We start from the raw sequence: 23,068 nt of genomic DNA on the forward strand, positions 1-23,068 counted from the left end.
CATCGTGCACAGCAGCACATCACGCTTGTCTTCAGCCAAGGGCACCGGAGGCAGCGCTCACTGGCATCAGTCCGTGGTGCAACACTGCCTAAAAGTCATTTTCTCTTACCGACACTAACAGAGCTAATTTGCTGAAGCTGACTGTAATCACCGAAGAGACAGCTTAAGCTCAGCTCTCCTGCTAATAAAGAACAAGGCTAGTGGGAATATCAAGCAGGGAAGCCGAGCAGCAGCCCTGCTCGGCCTGGGGGGCTGGTTGTACATGGGGCACTCTGCTAAAAGCACCTAAAAGCAGCCAAGGCAATTCCTTCGATGGAATACAGCAGCCAGACAAAGGAAGGAAAAAAAAATAGAGAAGCCTTATGCTTGGGGAAGGTGAAGGAGGGAGACAGCAGACCCATGAAGCCTCTGACCAGAGGGACATGCCTGCTGGAGGACCTGGCATGTGGTGGAGCTCCTGCACTGCCACAGACGAGATCTCTCCTGCAACAGGAGGGCTGCTGCAGCTGGTGGGCCAGGGACAGGAGATATTAAAAGATAGCTGTCCCTACAGATCTGCTTCGTTTATTTTTAGAGGGAAAAAAAAGATGTAAACAAGCACATATGCTGTCTTATTTATACTTGCAAGCCTCTGAAAATAATACAGTTTCTTTCACTACTAATAATCAGTAAGGAAAAATTATATAAGGAGCTCCACTTAAAATCATTAGGAGGGAGGAAATGGGGATGCAGGGCCTGTTCTGGTGGATTTGTGTGCTGATAACCTTCCAGCTCAAACAGTGCCTGGAGGTCTTGGTCCATTCTAGAAGAACCAGTGAGGGCAAAGCGTGCGGAGAACTGACCTCCAGGTGCCACTGAGGAGCCCATGGTCATAAAAGACACCAGGAATGAGAAGGCACCATTTAAGCTGAACTCTCCTCTTTTGTTTTCCTTTGGCAAAAGCAGTCGGCTGCCCTGGCCAACGAGGGCTGCCATTTCCAGGTGAGGAACGTGCAAAATCCAGCTGGGGTGAGAGAGAAGATCCCGAGCAGCCGCCAAAGTCCTGCCTTGACTTGATTCTGCCCCTTCACTGCAGAGTTCCAATTTCTTGGGTGCTTCAACTGCTGCTTTGCAGCTACTTGTGGGATCTGTCCCCTCGCTCCCCTGGAAGCTCAGGGGCCTCCCCTGAAGCTGTCAGCACACAGCACTGGTAGGAGGCAGAAGCTCTGCACGTTAGGCAGGAGGAGAAGGACTGGGTTTCCTGCCACATGTCACAGCAGCCAGCTCTAACCCAGAGCAAAAGGCACTGCCATAAAACAGCTGCTGGGCAGCAGCAGCACCGAGCTGTCCGGAAAGCCCAGGAGCTCTCCCAGGCACTAGAGGTAACACACAGCCAGCTGCAAGAGCACTTGGTGAGGGTGCTGCCCAGAGAACTGGCATCTGAAACAGAAAGTACCTGCAAGTTGTGGTGCTGCTTTTCCTTTCCTTTTCTTCTTTCTTAAAGCAACCCTCTGTAGTAGTCACCGTGAGGACTGTGTGGCCCTTTCTATAGCATTAATTTCTCCTGCTAGTGTCAGATTTGCTGCGTATTAAACGAGAGCTGTTCGCTGGCCGAGGCACGCTGGAAATTGGCTGAGGAAGGATCAGACGACTCATGCGAGGCTGCTGCCTTAACTAATCCCTGGAACTCCTCGTGTATTTGGCCAACGTTCAGCTCCTGAATTAATCGCTGTCGTGTACGAGCGCTGGGGAGGCGGGAGGAGGGCAGGGGACTGGGAATACTCACGGACCTTGTCACACGGAGTGGGAAACGCAAAGTTTCAGCGCCATGGTTTCAAGCACTCCTGCTGCATCTGACTGTGTGTTTTTGGAGCTAAAGTTTAGCTTCCTCTTAGATGCAAGAAGCCCTTGCCTGTTTGCCTCCTGATTTTGGGGTCATTTCCTCCTGCAGACCCTTTCCTGGAGGCAGCCACCAGTGGTCCAGACCACGAGAAAAAAACGAAATCTGCTAAACTTCTCAAACTTCAGGCCCTGGAACTGCTGCACGAAGAGTGGAAAGGAAAGAAGGAGGAGGGTGGGATAGGGCTGGGCATTTAGAGTTTAACAGCAAGGTCCCTTAATTGTGAAGGCTCTCCCAGAAGGAGCATAGCAGAGGACTCCCGGGTGTGTGCTGTAAGCTCTCTTCCCTTGCTCAGAGCAGCTGTCCCTGTCCTACAACTGCTGCTCGCTGGAGTTCAGCTTGACAGGAGAGCACAAACCCGCCCAGCAGGACAGCTCTGCAAAGACACCCAGCAGGGCTGCAGTGACACCGGGAAAGGACCAGAATTCCCAGCCTGCATTTGCTCTGATGGCAAAGCAGCACAAAATCCCCGGACACGTGGAGAGACACCAAATAAATGAGCCTGCAGCACCAGCACCACCTCCCAGACACTTGTGGGCTGACGTCTGGTGCTCCCGGGCTGCTCCTGCCACACTCCTGGGGTTGAAACCAGCCCCGTGGGCAGGTGTGGAGGCAGGTGAGGGACATACCTGCCTCCCATTTAATTTCAGCCACCTCGAGCAATGGGGTTTCTCACAGCAGAGCTATTCTGTAGCTTATTTTTTTTGCTTCTGCTCTAGTTACTGTAACATTTCAGGTTTTGTTTTGGTTTTAAATTCAGCCCCAGCCCCCTGCTTGCCCACACCCCGGCCACAAGCACCATGAACAGCTCTCCCCAGGACCCAGCACACCACAGGTGAGAGCCTACCTTTGCCAGCCGCTCCTTCTTGTCCCACCAGTCATCAAATGCCCGAAACGCTACCACTTCAACCATCTTCCTGTTCAGGTCCCTTTTCATGATAGCCTTTAGTTCCTTCACGATAACCAGGAGGACTCCGTCCACAGTGGCTTTGTGGGGATCTTCCTTCTTCGGCTCGTAGCCCGGCGGCGGAACCGAGGGGTCAAATTTGGGCAGCGGTGGCCACTGCTGCCCACGAGCAAGAGCAGCTCCCATCGAGAAGGGCCGGTAGGGCGGAAGATTCACGAATTGCATCCGCCCCCCCATGAAAGGCGGGTACTGGTAGGTGTTCTGCGCCTGCATCATGCGGCTCAGCATCTGAGTTTGCATCTGGAAGGACATGGGCATGCCGCCCCACTGGTTGCCCAAGACGCTTATCATATCCACCTGCATGACGGGGAACATGCCGGGGTGGAACGGAGGCAGAGGAGGCAAGATGTGAGGCGGGGGCACCCCGGGGGGCGCCGGGAGAGGCGGTGGGGGGACGGTGACGGCGGGGTGGGTGGGGGGAGGCGGCGGGGGGAGCGGAGGGGGCATCGGGAAGCCCGGCTGGGGGGGTGGAGGAGGAGGAGGAGGAAGAGGAGGGAATCCTGGCGGCGGCGGCATGGGGGGGATGGACGGGGCCATGACGGCCGTGTTGCTGACGGAGGAGTTCACCACGATGGTTTTGGCACATTCGGCGCTGGTGATGGGCGCGGGGTTCATCTCGTCGTCGGAGATCTCCATGTCCTCCCCCGAAGAATGCTGACCCTGCAAAAAGAGAGAGGAAAGGTGAGCAGCAGGATCCTTCTGCGTTAAATACCACGGCACAAGCTGCTTCAAACAAAGGCTAAGTTTAACCCCCGTTTTAATTGGGATTGGAGGAAAGTGAGCGATGCTCCGCAAAGCCAGGGCCCGGTGAGCAGCTGGTGCCCATTGAAGCTTCTCCCTCCCATGTCAGACCTCAGGAAGCAGAGAGGTAGCAGCTTCCTGAAAGAGCATCGATCCCAACCGAACACAAACCTTGGCTTCTGTGCACGAGGAAGAGCTGCTCCCGTGATCGGTGGAACACACGCAGCCCGGCCGCCTTTCTCTGCGAGGTGCATTACCTCTTATTTGCATCTAACCCCGACAGGTGCATTGCACCGTGAGCTCTTTTTCAGTTTGCAGCACGTGCAAAGAACGTTCATGTTTTTGTATTATCCTCCCCAGCTCATCTGCTGTCAACTCTTAACCTCTAATTGTGGGAAGACAATACTTCCACACGGCTGCTGCTACCAAAAGTTGTCTACAGGGCCAAAGCAATTCATGCTGAAAAAAAGAGCCTGAATCTGTTTAAATTGCCTTTAAACTTCAGAGTCTTAAATGCCATAATTCAAAGACACAGCACGTCGTATTTCTAAGCAAAATGAATGCCAGCCTCATGAAATAAAGACGGAGTTATACAAAATGCAAAAACCATGTGCCACCTCTACCACCAAAGGGATGGAAATGAGATTAAAGCAAAGGGCGTCTGCTCGTCCTGGAGCCTCGGAGCTGCCCGACTTGGCCCCATACAGGAGAGGCCCCCCACCAGCCCCAGCCTTGGTTCGCAGCCAGCGGTGACGCCGGTGTGTGACATCGGACGGGCACTTCAGCCCAAAGGTGTCCCCAGCACCAAAAAAACCCATGGATGGCAGCCACATCCCTCGGGTACCGTTAAACCAAAGCCTGCTATGAAATACACCAACCAAACCCTGCTGGAAGACGCATTCAACGCGCCAACAGCTGATCTAGGTGGCACAAATGGGGCTAACCTTTTATTAGCGGGATGAAGGGTCCCAAGCTACCTGCTCTGAAACTGTTTCTCCCATTCTTCCTTCCTTTGTTTTTTTTTTTTCCCAGCTAAAAATGGCAAAACCCACCACTCCTGCGACAGCAGCCACCACCCGGCTGTTTTCAGGGCTGAAAAGCAGAAGCTCTCATCGTGACCTTCTCTCCCAGGCTCCCTCCGAGCGTGCGGGGCCTGCACCCCTCACACGACGCACCGAGCACTTCCTTCCTCCCCACAGCCTCGCACGAAAAAGCCCCAAGAGTTGTGTGTCACCCCCCAGCTGATCTAAACGAAGAGCATCCCCGCGCTGCTCGGCGCAGAAGCTCTCCTGGGCACCGTGGGCTGCAGCCCAGCTGAGGAAACGAGACCACAATTAAGTGGTAATGTTGCTGTGTCTCTGTGTCTCACTCCTGGCAATAGTTTTTTTGGAACCTGTTGGCTGTTTTCAGCCAAATTTGAACAAAGATCCCCAAGATGTTTGTTTCTTCCACGTTTTGTGCCAGCAGGTGCTGGTGTCTGCTCTCCTACCGGTCTCCCTGATCCGAAAGGAAGAGCAATGAAGCTCAGCCCGCACCAGATGCTGGAGAACCTGCACAGGGAGAGCTGCTGGCAAACAGCTTCGGCGGCAGTTCTCTTCTTCTCTGCCGTGATTTCCTATTTTACCTGGCGATTTTGGACAGTGGTGAGGAAAGAAAAGCACGAGCAGCCTGGTTGATGACTCTGCTGTGAGCTGCGGCCGTACGGCACTGAGCAACCGCAGCTACCCAGATCAACCCAAATGCTTCACATTTTTATCAAAGGTCATCTCTGCTACGGCAGCCACCACCAGAGAGCAGGCTGAGCACAACGCTGGCAGCAGCAGCTTTGCAAATCCTCCTGTCCTAGCACCTCCCCTCAGCCCGGCTTCCCCGCATTCCTCTGCTGCAGCGCGAGCCCATGGGCTCGTGCACCACGCTCCGCATGGGTCACCCCAAAAAACAACTTAGGGCTTGAGTGAAGATGCCCATCTGAAGATGTCCTGCCTCTCAGCTCTCCCAGGAGACCCCCGTTTAGCTCTGCAGAGCAGCTGAAAGCACAGAGCAGCACTGGTGGCTGGCAAACCCTGCAGTGAGTGCTACCAAACGCTGCCCGCGGGACAAGCGGGGGCTCTCCTGTAGCTGCTGAGCTGCTTTGGTGCCTCTGTACACCTGGGAGGTGCCCCCAGGGCTGTTGTGTATCCCTGAAACAAACAGCTAAGAAAGAAGTAATAACCTGTGGTGCTCGAGTGTTTCCAGAGCTGAACTGTGTCCTCTCCCCCCGCCCTGACTAAGAGGTCTGGGGTTTCACACCCTGTGTCCCCTCCCCAGCTGCTCGGCTGCGGTCACGTCCCACGCCAAGGGTGCGGGCAATGAAAGAACATCCCGCAGCTTCAGCTAACACAGCTCCACTGAAAGGAGCAAAGGAAGAGCAAACGAGATGCCCGCAGCAGGTGTCAACAAGTTTCCCGCGAAACAGACCCCATTTGTCAGTAATAAACACCAAAGGCACTGCTAAAAGCGCTGGGGCTGGTTCCAAAAGCTGGATAAAGCTAAAAGTCAGCATGGGATGGGAAGCCAGGAGCACCCAGACCAAAGACAGACAAAGTTGGCTTCAGATCTGCCTTGGGCAGCAGACCTGAAGCTAAGGGGGTGGCAGCCCCCACGCTGCAGTGCATGTTACCTTTCTTCATTCATACACCCATTTATTTTCCCTTGAGCTGAAACGAGAGCTGCTAAAGCAACAGCGAGAACTTCTGGAAGACTGAAAGATTTATTTTTTTAATTTTGTAATTCCTCTGGTGCTCATTTGGGTCTGCAAGAAGCGACGACACGTTCCCTGCTTCCTGCGGTGTGGGGCTGACAGCTCACCTGCGCAGCGAACACAATCTGTGCTCCAGTTTTAACCCAAGCAAGACGGAAAGGGAAAGAGAAAGGGATTTAACGGCAGGGAGAAAAAGACCAAAAGGGCAGGAGGGGGAGAAAATAAAGGAATACATGAGGTTAGCAAAGAGGTCAAACCAAAAGAAGATCCTCTACACGGAAGTCTTTAAAGAAAGTTAAGAGGAATTAATATTTAAAGCGGATGAGCAGTTAGAGGAAAGTTCTGTCTGAGGGGGAAAAACACGGGCACCAACTGAGTGAGACAGATAAAGGCACGGAAAGAGAAATCAGGGGGAGACAGAAAGGTCTTTTGTTACACGGTTTTCTTTTCGTTCATCTGTCTGAACCTGGATTTGCTGTGGCTGCTACCAAATGCCTCTCAGGGTAGGGCTGAAAGCAGCTACGCTTTCCTCCCAGAGCAACTGCCTCCTCGCTGCCTTCCCTCTTTGCTTTTACAGGGGAAAAAAGCCATCTGAGAGCTGGCATCTGCGCTGCTCTGGGGATGTCATTTCCATCACTGTCAAAAAAAAAAACGGTGTCAGTCAGTCCTGGGGTTCACCTGCACGCTTCCCAGGGCAGCTGGTATCGTGCCTCCGGAAAGCCTCCCTTCAGCCCACTGAGAGAAAAGCCATTTCCAACTAAATTAATTGGTGCTGCCATCTCCACTTTGCATTAATTAAATTAAGAGTTAGCAAAACAGGTATTTAATTATATGCATGACACATTTTTCCGAAGGTGTTTGAACGATGCAGATTTGTTGGGAGAGACTCGAGTCAGCCTAACTGCTTACAAACGGCCTCATCATTCGCTGCTCCCCCAAACGCTCCCTGCCACCCTCAGCGCAGCGCGTTGCAGCACAGGCACAGCCTCAGCTGCACGGGGGGAACACCCCAAGGTCCTGCTTCTGCTCGGCCTGAGCAGGGCAGAGAGCTGCTGAACGCAGGGTATGGGCCTTATCTCGGAGCAATCCCCAGCATGTAGCAAGCAAACATTTGTACCTGCAGAAAAAATGAAGCTACGTCCTAATATGTCAGCAGGCAGCGCTGGCTGCTGCAGGCGTGCAGAGCTGCTCTCTCCCGGCCCTGACTTGGGTTTAAGAGCTTGCTCAGAATTCAGAATGCATTTTGGAGACCATCAGCTCGCAGCTGGTTCTGTTTAAATGCTCTGATCGGCACCGAGTTACCTGCAGCCCAGGTGGGCAAGCTGTATCACAGAACACAGCAGCTACCAAGCTCTGGTGCACCAAAACACTGAAAGGCAGGGCCAGGGGCATTCAGCTCCATGCAAGGTCATCAGCTGTAACGGAGCAAAGCATCCCTTGAATGAGGAAGGCAACCTGTAAGCCTACTGCAACTCGCACGCACAGAAACCATACAGGGGAGAAAAAAATCACCCAAAACTTCAAAAGCTGCACACTGAATGCTGGCAGTCTTTGCCCCTTGAAGTGTTAGGCAGCAGCTTTTCAATACAGCGAGATGTAAAATCAGAAGCAGCTCTTGGAGGAGAAAAGTTTTCATAACCCTACTGACTGTCAAACAGTCATTGCTTGGTTTTGGATGAAGTCCATGCGAGGATCTAAAAACATCCGCGAGCGAGCACGCCTCGGCCTTTATCCTGACAAAAAAGCAGGGAAAGGAAAAGCTCCGGAGGCGAGGGAGAGGCAGCGAGATGAGGACTGACTGAGCAGGGTCACACAGTGAGTGTGACAGTGCCGGGAGGAGGCTCCGGGTCCCTCCAGCTGCCTCCCCGCGCCGTGCTGCTGGCCTGACGAGGGAATCGAGGGAATCGGCCCTGGCTCCCCAGGCTGCGACCCCAGGGTGGGAATAGCACGCGCCCTGTAACGCGCCGCTCGCTCTGCCAGGCTCCTGCGGAACACATTAAAGGACGAGAGACTTCAAACCTGTCACTGACATTCCTCACAGCATCTCCAGAACAAAAGGGAAGCCTGAGGATGCAAACCAGCCGCCTGCAACCCCCCCCTTCAGAGGCACAATTTCAATGAAAACCTCCTTTAAAAAAAAACATATTTAAGCTTATTCAAGCTCAGCCCAGAGAATCCCACCATTCACACGGATCACACACTGAAATACCCCTTGCTGTCCAAAATCTACATACCAGAACAGAGCGAGGGCTTCAGGGAGCATTGCTTTACCCATTTTTAACCTGGTTTTTGGCTAGAGAAGGGCTCGCAGGCGCAGCACCAAGCAGCAGCCGCCCTCAGCTCACGGGATCAGGCACGATGGCACGGCAGAGGTGCTGTGCTGAGCATCCGCACCTCTCGGTGTCAGGCGTGACCCAGAGGGGCTCAGCCCCATGCTGACAACACACACGAACATTTCAGACTCGGCTCCCTGTAATTACAGGTCTCCCTCTGCAGGAACCTGCACGAGGGTGGCACCGCGCCGGCACTGCCCAAGTGGCGTGCAGGAGGGCAGAGCCACCCGAGGGGCTTCACCAGCTGCAAAAAGCGGAGTAAACCGCTGCCTGCATCCTTCTGCCAGCTCCCGGGAGAGCTCCTGAGCCTCTTCAGGCACCCGTGCCCCATCAGTGCCTGCGGTAGCTTGCTCTGGCCAGCACACGGCCACTGCAGCCTGCATCGATGCTGGAGTTTGTCTGCTGCCTCCTCCCCGGGCTGGTTAGTCACGTCTTTCCTCCTCCTCTGAGCAGCAAAGGGAGCTCCCGTCCTCCTCCTGCCGCTGCCAGAGCGCGCGATTAGGATCGCTGCAGCTTTTAATTGGGACAGAGATAGCTTTCAGGTGCACTCGCGCTGTAATGAAATGCCCGGCTCAGGAAAAGGCAAATTAAAAGATTAACACATTACAGATGAGCGATTATGAATACCTTCCCGACATGTGTTGCTACCTCGAGAACAGAAGAGCACGATTTCTACACAGCTGTATATTCATACGGCACTTTGCAAATCTGACTTTCAGGCAAAGGTTGCAAACGAAGCAGAGCAGAACACGGTAATGATTCTATGATCCTATTCCACAACTCGTTGCCGTGTCCTGCAAAAAACAGGCACCAAAACAGCTGCAACACAGCAAGGATTTCTTGCAGGGGGTGAGAAGTTACTTGGGTGTTTGGGTTTCTTTATTACTGACTGCAAAATTCTCCCTCACTGCTTGAAAAGGAGAATTCAGGCTGCAAGAAGTGACTATACCCAACCTGACACACACTCTCTTGGCTCAGCCTGTGTTTTGGTCTGGTGCTCATTTGTCCTCCTCACACCTCCAAGGCTGTCCAACAGGTAAAACAAGCAACAAAAACATTCAGGTGCTCATTACAAACAAACAGCACTGTAAACACCAGCCTAATTCATGCCTTTTTTTCCCCCTCAATGCCAAAAGGAAGCTTTAAGTCGATGCCTCAAACCGCAGAAGGACAGAGGTGGATCCCCCAGGAACCCCTGTCAGTCCCAAAACACGGGGATGGGGGTGAGGAGATGCTTGTTTGTGCTTTGCAATGTGCTGGCTCAGGGGCTGGTCCCTCGTTTGACCATCCCACAGACTGGGAATGCCGCACGGCGTGGTTTGGAAGCAGGTGAGGAAGGAGCTCCTCGTGGCTTTTTGGTGCACGGAGGGAGGGCTGGAGGTGGGGAAGCACAGAGCACCGCTGCTCCCAGAGGGAAAAGGTCTCATCGCTCACCTCCAGGGCTTTCTGACACGAAAACCACACGTAAATCCAGCAGTGCTTTAAGGACAGGGGGAGAACGGGGAGGCTGCTCACGTTTCATCACAGACAAAACGCCCTAAAAGTGGATTTGCCTTCTCATGGGACCACGGCCTTTTCCCTTAAGTCTTAAAGGAGATCTTATTAAGAGGAAAAAGGGTTTCTTGGGGGGGAAGTAGGGAAAAGGAAGGAGGAAAAGAAGAGGTGGTACAGTGGGGAGCCACGTAACAGGGCCAGCTCTTCCCCCAGCAATGGCTGCTCTGCTTTCCCTACCTCAGAGGGGGGGAAGGGACAGCCCATTTGCAATCTAACTTCAAAGGCTTCCTCAGTCGGCTGGGAAGCTAAGTCATGCATAAAAGGATGGCAGAGTGGCAAGAAAATACCCCCTACAGATAAATTAGTCAGGGAACGTTCCCAAAACGTGAAGAGATCTGGAGTTGGAAGCAGCATCTCCCCCTCTAAAGACGCAAAGCAAACTGCTCAGTTCAGGAGCGAGCGCAGGAGATGCGGAGCCCCGATGTACCAAGCGACTCTGAAATGCCCTGCTCCGTTCCTCATGGTGCTGCAGGAGCACACCGATATTCCTAGATAGCAGAAGGCACTTTACAAGCAGAGCTGAAGAGGGGAATTAGCAGCAGTAGATCAGAGTCCAGCAATAAGCATAACAAGGGATGCAATAAGCGAGCGTGCAGAGTACACAGATAGCTCGCAGCTCGGTGCCAAGCAGGCTCTCTCCTCTGCCATCCCCTGAGCTCTCTCCTGTACTTAAAGCACAGGTCAAACGGAGCCACGGATTCAGATCTCGCTACCAACAGGGCAATAAGAAAGCAGATAAGCTTGGAAAACAGCCTGGCTTCCCCAGCTGATACCGGCCTATTGAAGAACAGGTTGTGCACACGCTGTATTTAAACAAGCTCTAATCAGCAGGACGAGGCCGATTTGATATTTTCCCCCTTTTACACACTACTTCTGTACCCTGGAGAACCTGAAATCACGGGGCTATTGCTGTTGTGGCAGCATTTTCAGCACTTTGTTCGTATCTCTGTATTTCCAGCGTTAGCAGCCACAGCAGTTTCATTTGTAGGAGCTGGACGTTCGCAATGCAGCCTGCACGGCGTGGACTTTGCTCAGCAGGGAAGGCAGAAACCAAGGAATCGAGGCCTTGAAGGACACCGGGCAAGAGAAAAAGAGGAGCTTTTGTAAGACCATCCATCAACATCGTCCTTTAATGCTCTTCTGCTCGCTGCTCTCCACCCAGGTGCCGTCAGCATCCCAAGGCACGCAGCAGCGCAGACACTTTTGCCCTTCCTTCTCCAGAGGCATCCCAAATGATGAGCCTGGCTTCTCCATCCCCTCTCCAGCAGCCTGAGCTGTTCTTGCCCTGAATTTATAGGGTGCAGCCCTGACCTGTCCGTACGGCTGGGAAACAACGAGGCCCAACTGTTTTTGGCACCTGCAAGAAAGCCTGGGAGCCTGAACCCTACAGCTGGTGGAGGTGGCCCAGATCAACTCCCCAAACATGTACAGCTTTTTGCTACTTGATAGGCATGGAGCAAGGAGGGAAGAGAGTTCAAGTCCTAATTCTTACCTTAACTTTTCCCTTTCCTGAGGGAAAATACTAATAAAACTGCTAATAACATCCCAAGACCTTGTCATCATCTTCACTGCAGTCACGGTGGCACGTGGTAAGATTTTAAGGAAACTTCTGGCCTCCAGTTCTGGAGACAGCCACTGCCACCGCCCCGAGGTGGGAGGACACAAGCACCTGGGGCTTGTAGGAAGCTCCCAACAGAACTGCTGCAGGCGAGACCACTCAGCCAGACTCGATCTCGACCATCTGACACAAAAAGCATGGAAGCAGCGAGGCCGAAGCTCTCGCTGCAGGTGGTGTAAGAGCTCCTGGGATGCAGCAGCAGAGAATGGCCTAGGGGAAGGAGAAGCTCGAGAGGCAAACTTCTCGGCAAGTCGCTGTGGCAAGGCTCGGAGCCCTCTGCAGCAGTGACCACAGCTGATGAGTGGCACCCTAAGGAGCTCGACAGGCTCCGTTCCCTTGCTGAGCCCCGTAACGCAGGTTAACGAGTCCTTCAGCAAAGTGCGGCGGGGGCATTAAATCCCAGTCAGACCACGGGAGCTGCTTCACTCCGAGGAGCCTACTTCAAGCAGCTAAAGAGGCTGAGCAGAGGCGTTCTTCCTCAAAAGTAAGGGTGAGGCCAGTGAGACAGTTCCCCTTTGGTACCGTTTCCTCTTCTCTTACAGATCTTCTCTCCGGAGGCATCTTGAGTTGTTCACTGCTTTATTTCCTGCTCAGCTTTCCCTTCTCTCGCCACGCCGATTTAGCAACAGGCAGTCAGACAGCACGGAATCAAGCACAGCAGCTGAGGAATGCAACTCATTCATTAAATCAGGAAAAATCTTCCTAAGACAAAACCCAAAGCAGCATCCAGCCACAACGCCTTCCAGCTCCCCCTCTCCGGATGATGCTCATGGAAGAAGAGCTCTGTCAGGAAGGCAACTTTTTCCCCATACAGCTGCTCTCAGGTGATGGAAAGGTAACCTCTGGGGCTGGCATCTGCTGGCTGAGCCCCTAATGAAAATAATCCCCGCGCGGGACATGACACAACATTTCTCATGGCCTTCTAGAAGGTACCAACCGTTGGCTATTGAACTATCCCCGCTATATGCAAACTACAGCGCCTAACCACAACTGCTGTGAATTACCAGGGTGGAAATACCCTGCAGCTGGGCTGCATTCCCACTGCCATTTGTTCGGGCAGAAAATACACCGGGAGGGGGGGAGGGGGGGAGACAGAGGTGAGCTGTGCTGTGCTGTGCTGTGCTGATTTCCCCACCTGTCCCCTAATTAGCGAGCAGGAGGTTGAAAGCGAGAGCGTGGAAATGCTTCTCACCTAGAGCCAAATTCAGCCGCAAAGCTCGTGGCCACGGGGTGCTGCGTGGGTGGGTTTGAGAAGGGAGCGGCCCCAGGAGCTCCCGGCCGGGAATCGTCCCAGCCTGGTGGTGATCCCATGGGAGCAGCACTGCACACAGCCACTTATCCGCAGGGAATAACCCCAAAACAGCCCAAAAAAGGCAGAGCCAGGCCCTTCCTGGCTTGCTGTGAGTTAGTGCAAAGTCTCCTCTTGGTGCCTGCTGCCACCACCGACCACTGGAGGGGAAAAGCGGCCGTGGTGAGCAGCTGGCGAGCCCTGCTCCTTTCCTGACACTGCCAGCCTGGCCCCAAGGCTCAGTCGGCTGTCCACAGGTCACTGCCATTTGCTTTGCTCACCTTCTCCGTGCCTGCCCCCAGAGCTGGGCTGAAACACCGGGGCTGAGCCGCAGGAGCTCACCGCACTGCTTCCAAACCCTCTTTGCACTCTCCTCCACCTCCAGACCACGCTCAGAACCACACAGCTGGGGGTTTGTTGGTGTTTTTTTTTTTAATAAAACAGCTTTCCCCTCAGGTCAGTGCATTAGCCTGAGGTTACAAATATCTCCAAAACGCAGGCTGCTCATTTAGGGACCTGCAGGAAACCCTCGTGAGAAAGGCTCCCAACCAACCCGAGGCTGCTGGGCTGCCCATTTGGGCGACCAGCTAGAAGGCACAGGCTTTTTTTTCTTTTTTTTTTTAATACAGTTTTGAGGCAGAGCTGGCCTCGTGGTTTGCAAGGAGCAGCTTCTCACTGCCGTGCCACTCGTCCTGCCACGTGCATCGCACCCACACCACGCTGGCTGCAGCGGCAGCGGGGCTGTGCCCGCAGAGACGTTGGGGCACCGCGGCGAGCTGCTGACCCCAGCACTTTGGCATAACGGTGCAAACACTGCGTGCAAAACTGGGTCACAACCGGGGCCCAACCCTCACCCTTCTTACACCCGGCCGGGCGTTCAGCCCAACAGTCACTCACAGCAAAGCTCCAACTCAATTCATGAATCTGGAAGACTATTACGAGCTGCTCTTCTGTGGTTTTTGTTGTTTTCTGCGTTATTTTTCTTAATATGTTTTTTTTTTAATGGCACAGTGCTATCTAAAGCTTGGGTTTCTCCAGCCCAGACACCAAAACCTTTTCAGATCCCACACCAGATGGCACCGACTGTGCAGTGCTCGACCCTGAAAAACCCCAACCTGGACGCTAGCAAAATGCTTGTGGCACCACGGCGACAGCTGCTAGCATTTAGCTGCCTCCTTTAAGGCAAGATCTCCATTACCTGCACCAGGACATCCCAGCCACGCATGTGGACCGACCGAAATAAATGCCAGCTTGTGGCAACCACATAGCAAGAGGGGCTGGAGAGCCATCCCCAGAGGTGTGCACCAACATTAAGCCCAGTCCGTGCACTCTGAGCTCCCCGTTCCCCTGAGTATCGCAGCTATCACCAGAAATATGCAGTTTGTTGTTGTTTTTTTTTTTGCCTGGCACACGCGAGGCACCAGAAATAACAAGCTCCTGGGGGAGAAGGGAAACCTGAAAAGAAGCCGCCTGCCTCAGCGGTCCCTGTGTAGGCTCCGGAGGGAGCAGCACCGACACACAGCGTGCACAGCGGGGGAAGGATGGGGGCACGGAGCACTGCTGGGACGTGAGCCAGCCAAAGGTGTGCGAGAAATCACTTAGCACGCAGCCACCGTCACCACAGAAATGCAAACTCCACAAAACACACGTGGGCAGAGCTGCCTCCAAATCCAAATGCCCCACGAAGCGCCTGAGCAAAGGGCCGGGGTCCCGGCGAGCTGGACGCCGTCCTGCAGCCGTTTGCCACCCACTTTTGCAGCTCAGCCTCCCAGCCGCGGGCACTGCCTCCAGCCCAGGTCCAGCAGCAGTTTCATTTCCTCCCCTGCGCAGGGAGTGAGTGCCGGAGCCCCAGCCGTGAACGACTTCCTCCGCTCGCTGCCTCCTCCTGGAGCCACCCTCCTGCAACGCCCACAGGAGCGAGCCCGTGTCAGCCAGGGAGAAATTGGGATCCCCGACCTTCCACCTGGCTGTTTGTTGGCATCCTGACCTCCTCGGGCCTGCCCGCACCGCTGGCAGCTTGGGAAACCAGCACTCAGCACGTCAAAAACATTTTAGAAGACTTCCATCTTCGACCCATTTCTTCCTTTTCTAAACCCACTTTGTTTTTAGGAGCTGAAAAACGTGAGAAACCTTTCTCTCTCGTGATGAATGAGCAGTTCCCGAAGCCAGCGCTGCACTTTCGCACCAAAACCTGAGCCAGCAGGAACGCACCCGGGCCGCGGGAGCCCTCGTGGGCAGGGGGTGACGCACGCAGCTAACGGCCCCACGGCTTTCGTTCTGAGTCTTGCCCCGTCTTTGCCAGGCACCAGCCGAAAATCAGAACAAATAGAAGGGGTGGGGGAGTGAAGTTGTGGGGCTCCAGCTTGAGGCGTATGCAAAGCACTGCTTGCTGAGGAGCGGTGCCTGGTTGGGGGCCGCAGGCGAGGCAGCAGCCTGCAGAAATTTGACTCGGCGCTCGCCTGATTGCCGCCCCGTGTCAGACGCAGCCACGCACAGAGCCAGGAGCAGCCCCAGAGATCGGTGCTCTTCTGGCGGCTGCCAGCACGGTGTGTTAACAGCCATTATTTTCTCCCTGTTTCTCCCGATTACCCAACGTGCTGGTGTGTTTTCTCGGTGTCGGCGCGCGTTGCGACACAGCCCGGCAGCCAGCACCTCACCCTGGTCACTCTGCACAAACCTCGGATGTGAAACGCAACCAGAAGGCTGGTGGGACAGAGAAACCCCGAGGAAAAACGTGTCACTTCAGTGGCAGCTCCCACAGGTTGCATTTATGGCATTTGGACAGCATCGCAGCCCAAATCACAATGCTAAAAAGAAGAGGGAGAGCCCACGGGCAGCAGAATCTGAGGCTGCAAGTGGTCTGCAGAGCTCACCTGCGAGCGCCGTTCCACCACGAGCTGCGTGCTGTGGTTAAACATTGTGATTTGGATTCAGGCTTCCAGAGCAGCAGAGCATCTACACGCCACGTGAAGACGAAGGGAGCGGCGCTCTCCCTGTGAATGAGGGATTCAGTTCCACGCGCCCAGTCCGCTAGGAACTGAGAATGTACAGGAAGGCACCGGTGGCAAAATGAAGACAGAACCGAGCTGGTGGCGAGAGTATAATTGGCAACAGTGATTTAAAAAAGGGACAGCAGTGTCATTTCTATGAGATATGCAAAATGGAAAAGCCTCAAAGCCCTGGCCTGATATGAGAGAGTGAGAGAAGCACTCAGCCTCCCAACCACAGCCTGCTTTCTATTCTTCAGTTACACTCCAAAGCACTTCACCGCTTCTAGCTGCCTTACCAACAAGACACGCTGCCCCTGAAGTAGCCAGGCATCACGGAGCAACCAAGCCGTGCAGCCAAATATTCCTCAACTGAAGTTTTTCCCCACGAGCAGCACTCCCTGCCTGCAGCCTTCCAGGACCAGCTCTGAAGAACAGGCAGCACCGAGCGCATCTCGGCAGGCTCACGGGGCCGTATTGAAGTCATCTGCTGGGGGATTTTTGGGCTGCCCTATGTGATTCCTGCATGGAACCACAGCAGCCGCCCGAATCTGCTGCCTGGCACGGGCTGGCTGCCTTTCTGGAAACTCGCGGTCACCACGCACACCTCCTGCTGGAGTTTCCATCAGGAACCGGTTCTGTCAGGCGTGAGCGTGTTCGCAGGAGCTCGGGAGGCAGGAAAATTTGAAAAAAAAGTGTTTATGAGCCCGGGCACACGCCGCCACTCTCCGTTTTTTCTCCTTTCTTCAATTAAAACAAAATGCAGAGCAACCGCCACATCCCTTTCCCCCGTCTCCCCCCAGTGGTGCTGAATCCCACCCCAGCTGTAAATCGGACCCCAGGTGGACCCGTATACACCACGCATCCCTACCAGCCCCTGATGGCACCAGGGCTCTCACAGTTCCTGTGGAAACCAAGGGATCCGAGCTCCCCGTTCCCAGGCTCTGCCTTCCCCACCATTTACCTCGAACACATCACTTGGGCACTCGGCTGCCCAGGAAGGGCCCTCGGAGCGCGGGGATACGGGTGGGGAGGTGCAGGACTCGATGCGGTGCCCTGAGGGCTGTCACTGCGTCCTGCTCAGGCTCCGGAGGGCCGGTGTGAAGTTTCAGCAGGGATTTCTCCCAGCTCTGCCCATGACCACACAAGGATTGTCGCAGCGGTGCCGGCGCTGTCCTGTAGGATGCACCTCGGTGTCCCGCACAGCATCAAAGCCACCACGGCCGCACGGCGCGGAGCACAAGCAACAGCAGCAGCTGAAGTGAGGTGCCTGTAGGGCTGCTTTGCACTCCTCAGCTTCCAGGCTTCTCCCTGAACTTCACAGCAGGGCTGCTCACCCCTTGCTGGTGTCTCAGGAGCTTTGTTTTTATCGTTCTCTTCAGCGTGGCTGAGGCACCCCTCCCACCACGGTAACGAGGGGCTGAGCCAGAGCACCGGGAAGACACGAGGCTGCTGAGCCCTGCTCAGGAAGCATTTTTGGACTTGTAAATCTGGAAAAATACCTCTGTCAATCACACGGCCTTCCTGTTACACGCAGGCTACGCACACAAACCAATACGTTCGTGAGCTGCAACATGAAAGGCATCATCGATACGCGGCAACGTGACCTGTTCTAATCCTGCCACCCTCCCCGGCACAGAGGCAGGGCCTCTTCCTGTACCGAGCCAAGCAAAAACAAGCCCTGGCTCAGATGGGATGTCCAAACGTCAAAGGGTGCTTCCTTAACCTCTGCGCTTCTGGAATGGCACAGAAAGATCCCACGACGAAGAAATCGTCACAGCTCCTGCCTTGTTATTGTTCAGAAACACAGGAAGGGAAGTTGGCAATTCGCTACCCTCAGGAGTGTTATTAAAATAACTACACAACTCGGCTTCCTTCTTGGACATCTTCTAGGTTTTGAAAAGCCCTCCCTGACGATCTGACAGCGCCTCACCTGCAGGACAAACAGCGCTGTGCCGGCAGTCACTGACAGAAATCCTGCTTGCTCTGCTGAGGGCAGGAGGAGGTCCTTCACACGCCGCTGCTGCCTCATGAAAAACTTCCCCGCGACTTCACTGCTGTCCCTGCGGGCCCTGAGACGTTCCCAGCTGGAGCAGCCACCAAGGGGGGCAGGCCAGGGGCTGCTCAGGCCCCCCGAAAGCCGAATATGAAGCAAATGAGTTCAAACTCTGCCCTTTATTGCTTCCTTATGACACGCAACGAGTCCTCCCTACTCTAATATATCAACTCTGCTCAGCTCCCCACGCCAAAATCGCTGGAAACACTCGGGGCTGCCTTCCCTCCGCCCTGCCGGAGGAGTCCCCGCAGGACTGGAAGCTGCTGGGTGCTATCGCAAGGGGCCGGAGCCCGAGGTTCAGCTTCCCAGCCCTCCGCCACACTCAATGCCCCTCTCCGGCTCAGCTGGGAAGCTGCAGCTCAAATTTCAGCCTGCCTTAAGTCACTGTTGGGCTCTGCTCCTCCAGCAAAAGAGAGGGAAGCCAGGAGAGCCTTTTTCTGAAGCAAAAAAAAAAAAAAAAAAACAACTTTGGGGGGGGGAGAGAAGGGCGGGGAAAGGAAGCAAAACCACATGGAGATGGTTTCTGCGCATCGGGAGGAGCAAGGGAAGGCGCAGGCAGCTCTCCCAACACGCCAGAACAGCTTAGCGTGATTTGTAACTGAGAGGAGGACTGAACAAACAGCTCTGACAACGAGCAGCCCACTTTTCGGGGAAGGAGAGGAGATGAGGAAGGCAGCAGGACCCGCCTGGAGCCCCTGCTCCCACCGCTGTGCCTTGGGAGGGTCGAGGCTCTCCTATCACGGTGATAGCACCGGCGGCGTGAACTTCTGACACCAGCATCTCATTAAGGGGAGACAAAGGCTTAGCACAGGCTTCGACGTCGGCACAATCACCCACAACTCTCCTGCACGAGGGTAAGGACGGCAGACCCAAGCCCAGAGGGGTGAGGAGAGGAGGGAAGCCTTCCTCGTTTTATTTATGACTGGGTTTTAACAAGTTGGAGCACCCCCTCTTCAGCCTGCCAGGCCAAGCTTAAGGAATCAGAACCCTGTTCCTAATTAACTCATCACCAGCTCCCACCGGCTGGGAGGTGCCTCCCCAGGGGGGAGCCTGGGCCAGCCCAGATGAGGAGTGAGACCCCAAGGGATTGAATTGTTTCAAAGACTAAACAACAACTGCCAGGCCAGGCAGGTTTGGAAAGGCACGGAGAAAGCACAAACTATCCAGTGCAGTTACACTTTCTCCTACCTGATCCTGAAACAGGCACTGTCGGTGCTGCACGCCTCCCCTCCCCACCTGCACTCTGCAGGAGCTCCTCCTCCCCTAAACGCAGCCAATTCTGGGGTGAAAACCTCACAACCGTGGGCCACTGGAGAGAAACCCCTTCTGCCAGCTGAACCCCAGCAAACTCTCACGAGTACGTGGCACCGATCTCTCACACTCGGGGCATTCACCCAAATCAGATCCCGGATCTCTGGGTTCTCCTCACCGCACAGTCCTGGCACAGCAGGGACAGCAGCTTCACTTGCTGCATTACTACCCTAAACACCGAAGAGAAAGGCTCTGGCATTTACCAAGCTCTCTGTCTCGACTGCTTCTTGGCACAGCCGAACAGGACCCACACGTCTGCTGCAGCGACACTGAGAGGTTTTTTGCAGAGGTCCCAAACAGACACCACACAACATCATTTGTCTGCTGGCCCCACTCCACCCCGCGCAGCTCCCTCCGAGCGCAGGGAGCACCAAAGCCCAGCAACTGCCTCCTGCTCCAGGCAGCTGGCACAGAGCTGCAGAGCTCGCACCAAGTCTGCGTCCAATACCTCGGCCTGACATGAAAGCCCCGTTCAGCAAGTGTGTGCACGCACACCCCCACGTCCAGAGACCAGAGCAAGGGCAGAAAGTGCTCCATCAACTGTTCTAGGGGCTTAAGTGTCTGTTGACACTCGGGACATTCACAGCGTGAGCAGTGGCCAAACTTCCAGGGCCTGCTCAGTCCCCGAGCTCTCCTGAAGCTATAAATTGCAGCAGGCTGCTGTCAGAAACAAAGAAACCTGGAGACCGGCAAGTTAAGCCCATCACTTGGTGTCACATTTAGCTCGTTTCCAGCTGCCTTGAGCAAAAGAAAAAGCCACCAGAAAATCCTACGCTCGGAACAACACAAAAAAAAAACACCATAAGAGCAACTCCGTGCCCGGGTCCGGAGCTTGGTGACCCGGTTCCAGCTCACTTACCTCATCCATTTTTTCGGACGTTGGGGTCTGGTCACCAGGCACCATTTCTTTAGCCTCCGAGGGCTCGACTTTGGAGGTCCTGTTGAGCTGATCGATGGGGGTCATGCCGGCCTCCGACGTCCCCCTGGAGTTCTGGCTGAGAGAAGCCGTCCCAGGGATGGGCTCATCATCGTCGGAGTCGGGTAAGGGCGTGGGGCTGATGTCCTCCAGGCCTGTGCTGGAAGGGCGCGAGGAAGGTGTCTGAGCCCTGTAACCGGGCTGGGAGTTCGAACCGTACATCGGGATCGGGGAGAGCTGGGAGGAAGAGGAGGAGATGGGGCTACCTTCCATTCGGACCTCGGTGTCCGAGTCGTGTTCATTAAGGAAGGGTAACTTTGTTCTCTGCTCTTTTAAGAGCATCTCAATCCTCGAGTCTAAACTGTTATGCTGCATTTCAGACTCCATGGTGGGGGTGCCAGGGGTCTCGCTCCTCTCTGGGGTCTGAGAGAAGGACGCTGTGCTCGGCTCAGGAGCAGAGTTCGAATCTGGCAAGGGCGGAGGTTCCTCCGGTTTCTCCTTCACCGGCACGAAATCGATGTTTGTGGCAGCGCTGCTTTCCACAACCATCTCAGCAGGAGGTGGCGCAGGTCTCCGGTACTCCGTCTCCCTGGAAGTTTGGGGAAACTGCTGCTCCTCGGACTGGGGGAACACGGCTGGTGCTTGGTAGGGAGAGAAGGCCGACTTGTAACTCGAAGAACCCGAGTGGCTGAGGGGAGGAGTGTGCGAGAACTGGACCGGCTCCTGCGGATGGGATTTGAACGCGCCGAACTGATGCTCCGTCCCTCGGAAGACACTCGCCGAGTTGTGAACGTAGTGGTGTCCCGGCCGGCGGTTGTAGGCATCCGTAAATTTGGTTTCGTGTCTCCTGGGTTTGTACCCACTGTCCTGTCCGAAGTGGTAGACCGGCGTCGTCTGCCGGCTGGAATACGTGGAGTCCTGGGAGAACGGCGTCCCCAGCCGCGGGGTGTGGGGCGTGCCCTGGGACTGCGGGGTGAATTGGCTGTACGAGTTGGGGGTGTCCTGGCGGCAGCTGGAATAGGCGGTGTCGTGGGAGAACGGCGTGCTGCTGTTCGGGGTGACGGATGATCCCGCAGAGGAAAGGTTGCTGTCTTTCAGGCGTTTCAGGGAATCTGTCAACTACAAAAAGAGGGAAGAGAAAAGCACCTAAAACACACACTTTTGAAAAGCTGTTTGTCTAATCCGCCTGGTTTTCGGAGATGAGTACCTGAGAGTTTGAATTGATTTCCGTAGCAAAGAAAAATAGGTTACAGCATCCCTGAAAACATAAACCATTACCATTACGAACAGTTCCCCTTAATTCAAAGAGAAAATAAAAATTTAAAGAGCAAAGAGGAACTTGTCTGTAAGAGAAGGAAGAAAGCAGATAAAACGGTATCCTTGTATGCCCAAGAGCATCAGGTGAGCAGAAGACTCGCAGACATACAGCTAACTTTAGATTTCTAGCAACTACACACAGCTTGTCTGCACGGCAAGGAGGGAATGATAAAAATCCTGTGCTAAAACTGCAAAGTCTGAGAACATAATCTGAGAGTTTCAGATCTCAGAAAACTTTTTGTGTGAACAAATCAAAACCTGCAAACCTGCAAACTGCAAACCTGCAATCTAACCCCCCTATCGCCCCCAAATTGCCTGCGGAGGCCTGCTGAAGGCAAGAGGGCTCTGCGCTGGTCCAGCTGCAGGAGCTGCTCACCACCCTCTGCCAAACGTTGCTCTGCATCAGGGAAGGAGCAGGCTACAGGCAGAAAGGGAAGACAAAGTTCCCGGCTGCTAAAAATACGTTGTGAGCCCTGCACAAAGACAATGCTCAGGTAGAGCACTCCTGAACATGGCGTTTGAAAACTGAAACCCTCCAAGCCTGCGGAGCAGCCAAGTCATTGCTCTGAAATTCACTTCACAGGCACATTCAGGGGGTTTCTAGGAGAAGCCCTGCTCCCACTCAGACACTGCTGAGTCATAACAGTGCCCTGCTGAACATCAGCGCCACAATCAATTTTCTATAAAGCAAAGCAAGAGCTCACGGAGACTCCTCCTGGTAGCAGGAGAGGCAGGACTGAGCTCCAGCTCCCAAAAAGGACCCGGGGATGTGTCCCTACGTGCTGACACTCCGGGCTGGCTGCTGCTCTCCCAGGCACAGGCAGGTGCAGAGGCCTTTCAGAGGACCTGCTGTCACACACAACCCCCAGCTGAGCTCTCACCTACCCCGAGGGACACAGACATCAGGAAGGATTCTTCCACAGCTGCTCAGCAAGCAGCCACATCACACCGTGCTCCCTGCTAAAGCCCACATCTCCGCACCTCTCGTGGAGGTGTGAACTCTTTTTCAGGGGGATTTGGATACGGTCTCAAGGGAGGGACTGTGGCTCGTGGATGTGTCAGGTCCTTGATGTTCTGCACGAGGGGGAAAGCTAACGGCGGGAGCATTTTACTAAAGTACCACAGCAAACAAGCTTGCTGGCAGGTCCCAGTGACAGGAACAAGATGCAAACAGTTAAAGTTACCCACAAAGCAATAATTATGGTGGTAATTGGGGGAAAAATCAATTCAGGATAACAATACAATATCCAAACACAATATCTAGAGAACCTATCTTAATTACAGTAGGGATTACTTGAGGGGATATCATCAATGAAGCATTTTGCTGTTAACCCTGAAAAAGTAGTAAACAAGTCTGGCCA

The 23,068-nt window shown here is 54.4% G+C and overlaps 1 protein-coding gene across 1 annotated transcript in view; it reads right to left on the reverse strand.

Annotated features, from left to right (window-relative positions):
* The window catches only part of SETD1B (SET domain containing 1B, histone lysine methyltransferase), a 46,542-nt gene that overhangs the window by 16,673 nt on the left and 6,801 nt on the right, over positions 1 to 23,068 (reverse strand). The window contains exons 6-7 of the mRNA XM_038187210.2: positions 20,334 to 21,509; positions 2,727 to 3,506 (exon numbers count right to left, since the gene is read on the reverse strand). Coding sequence (XP_038043138.2) covers positions 2,727 to 3,506; positions 20,334 to 21,509 — 1,956 coding nt within the window. The remainder of the gene's footprint in view (positions 1 to 2,726; positions 3,507 to 20,333; positions 21,510 to 23,068) is intronic.

The sequence above is a fragment of the Anas platyrhynchos genome, chromosome 16 (genome assembly GCF_047663525.1).
Source record: "Anas platyrhynchos isolate ZD024472 breed Pekin duck chromosome 16, IASCAAS_PekinDuck_T2T, whole genome shotgun sequence".
NCBI lineage: Eukaryota > Metazoa > Chordata > Aves > Anseriformes > Anatidae > Anas > Anas platyrhynchos.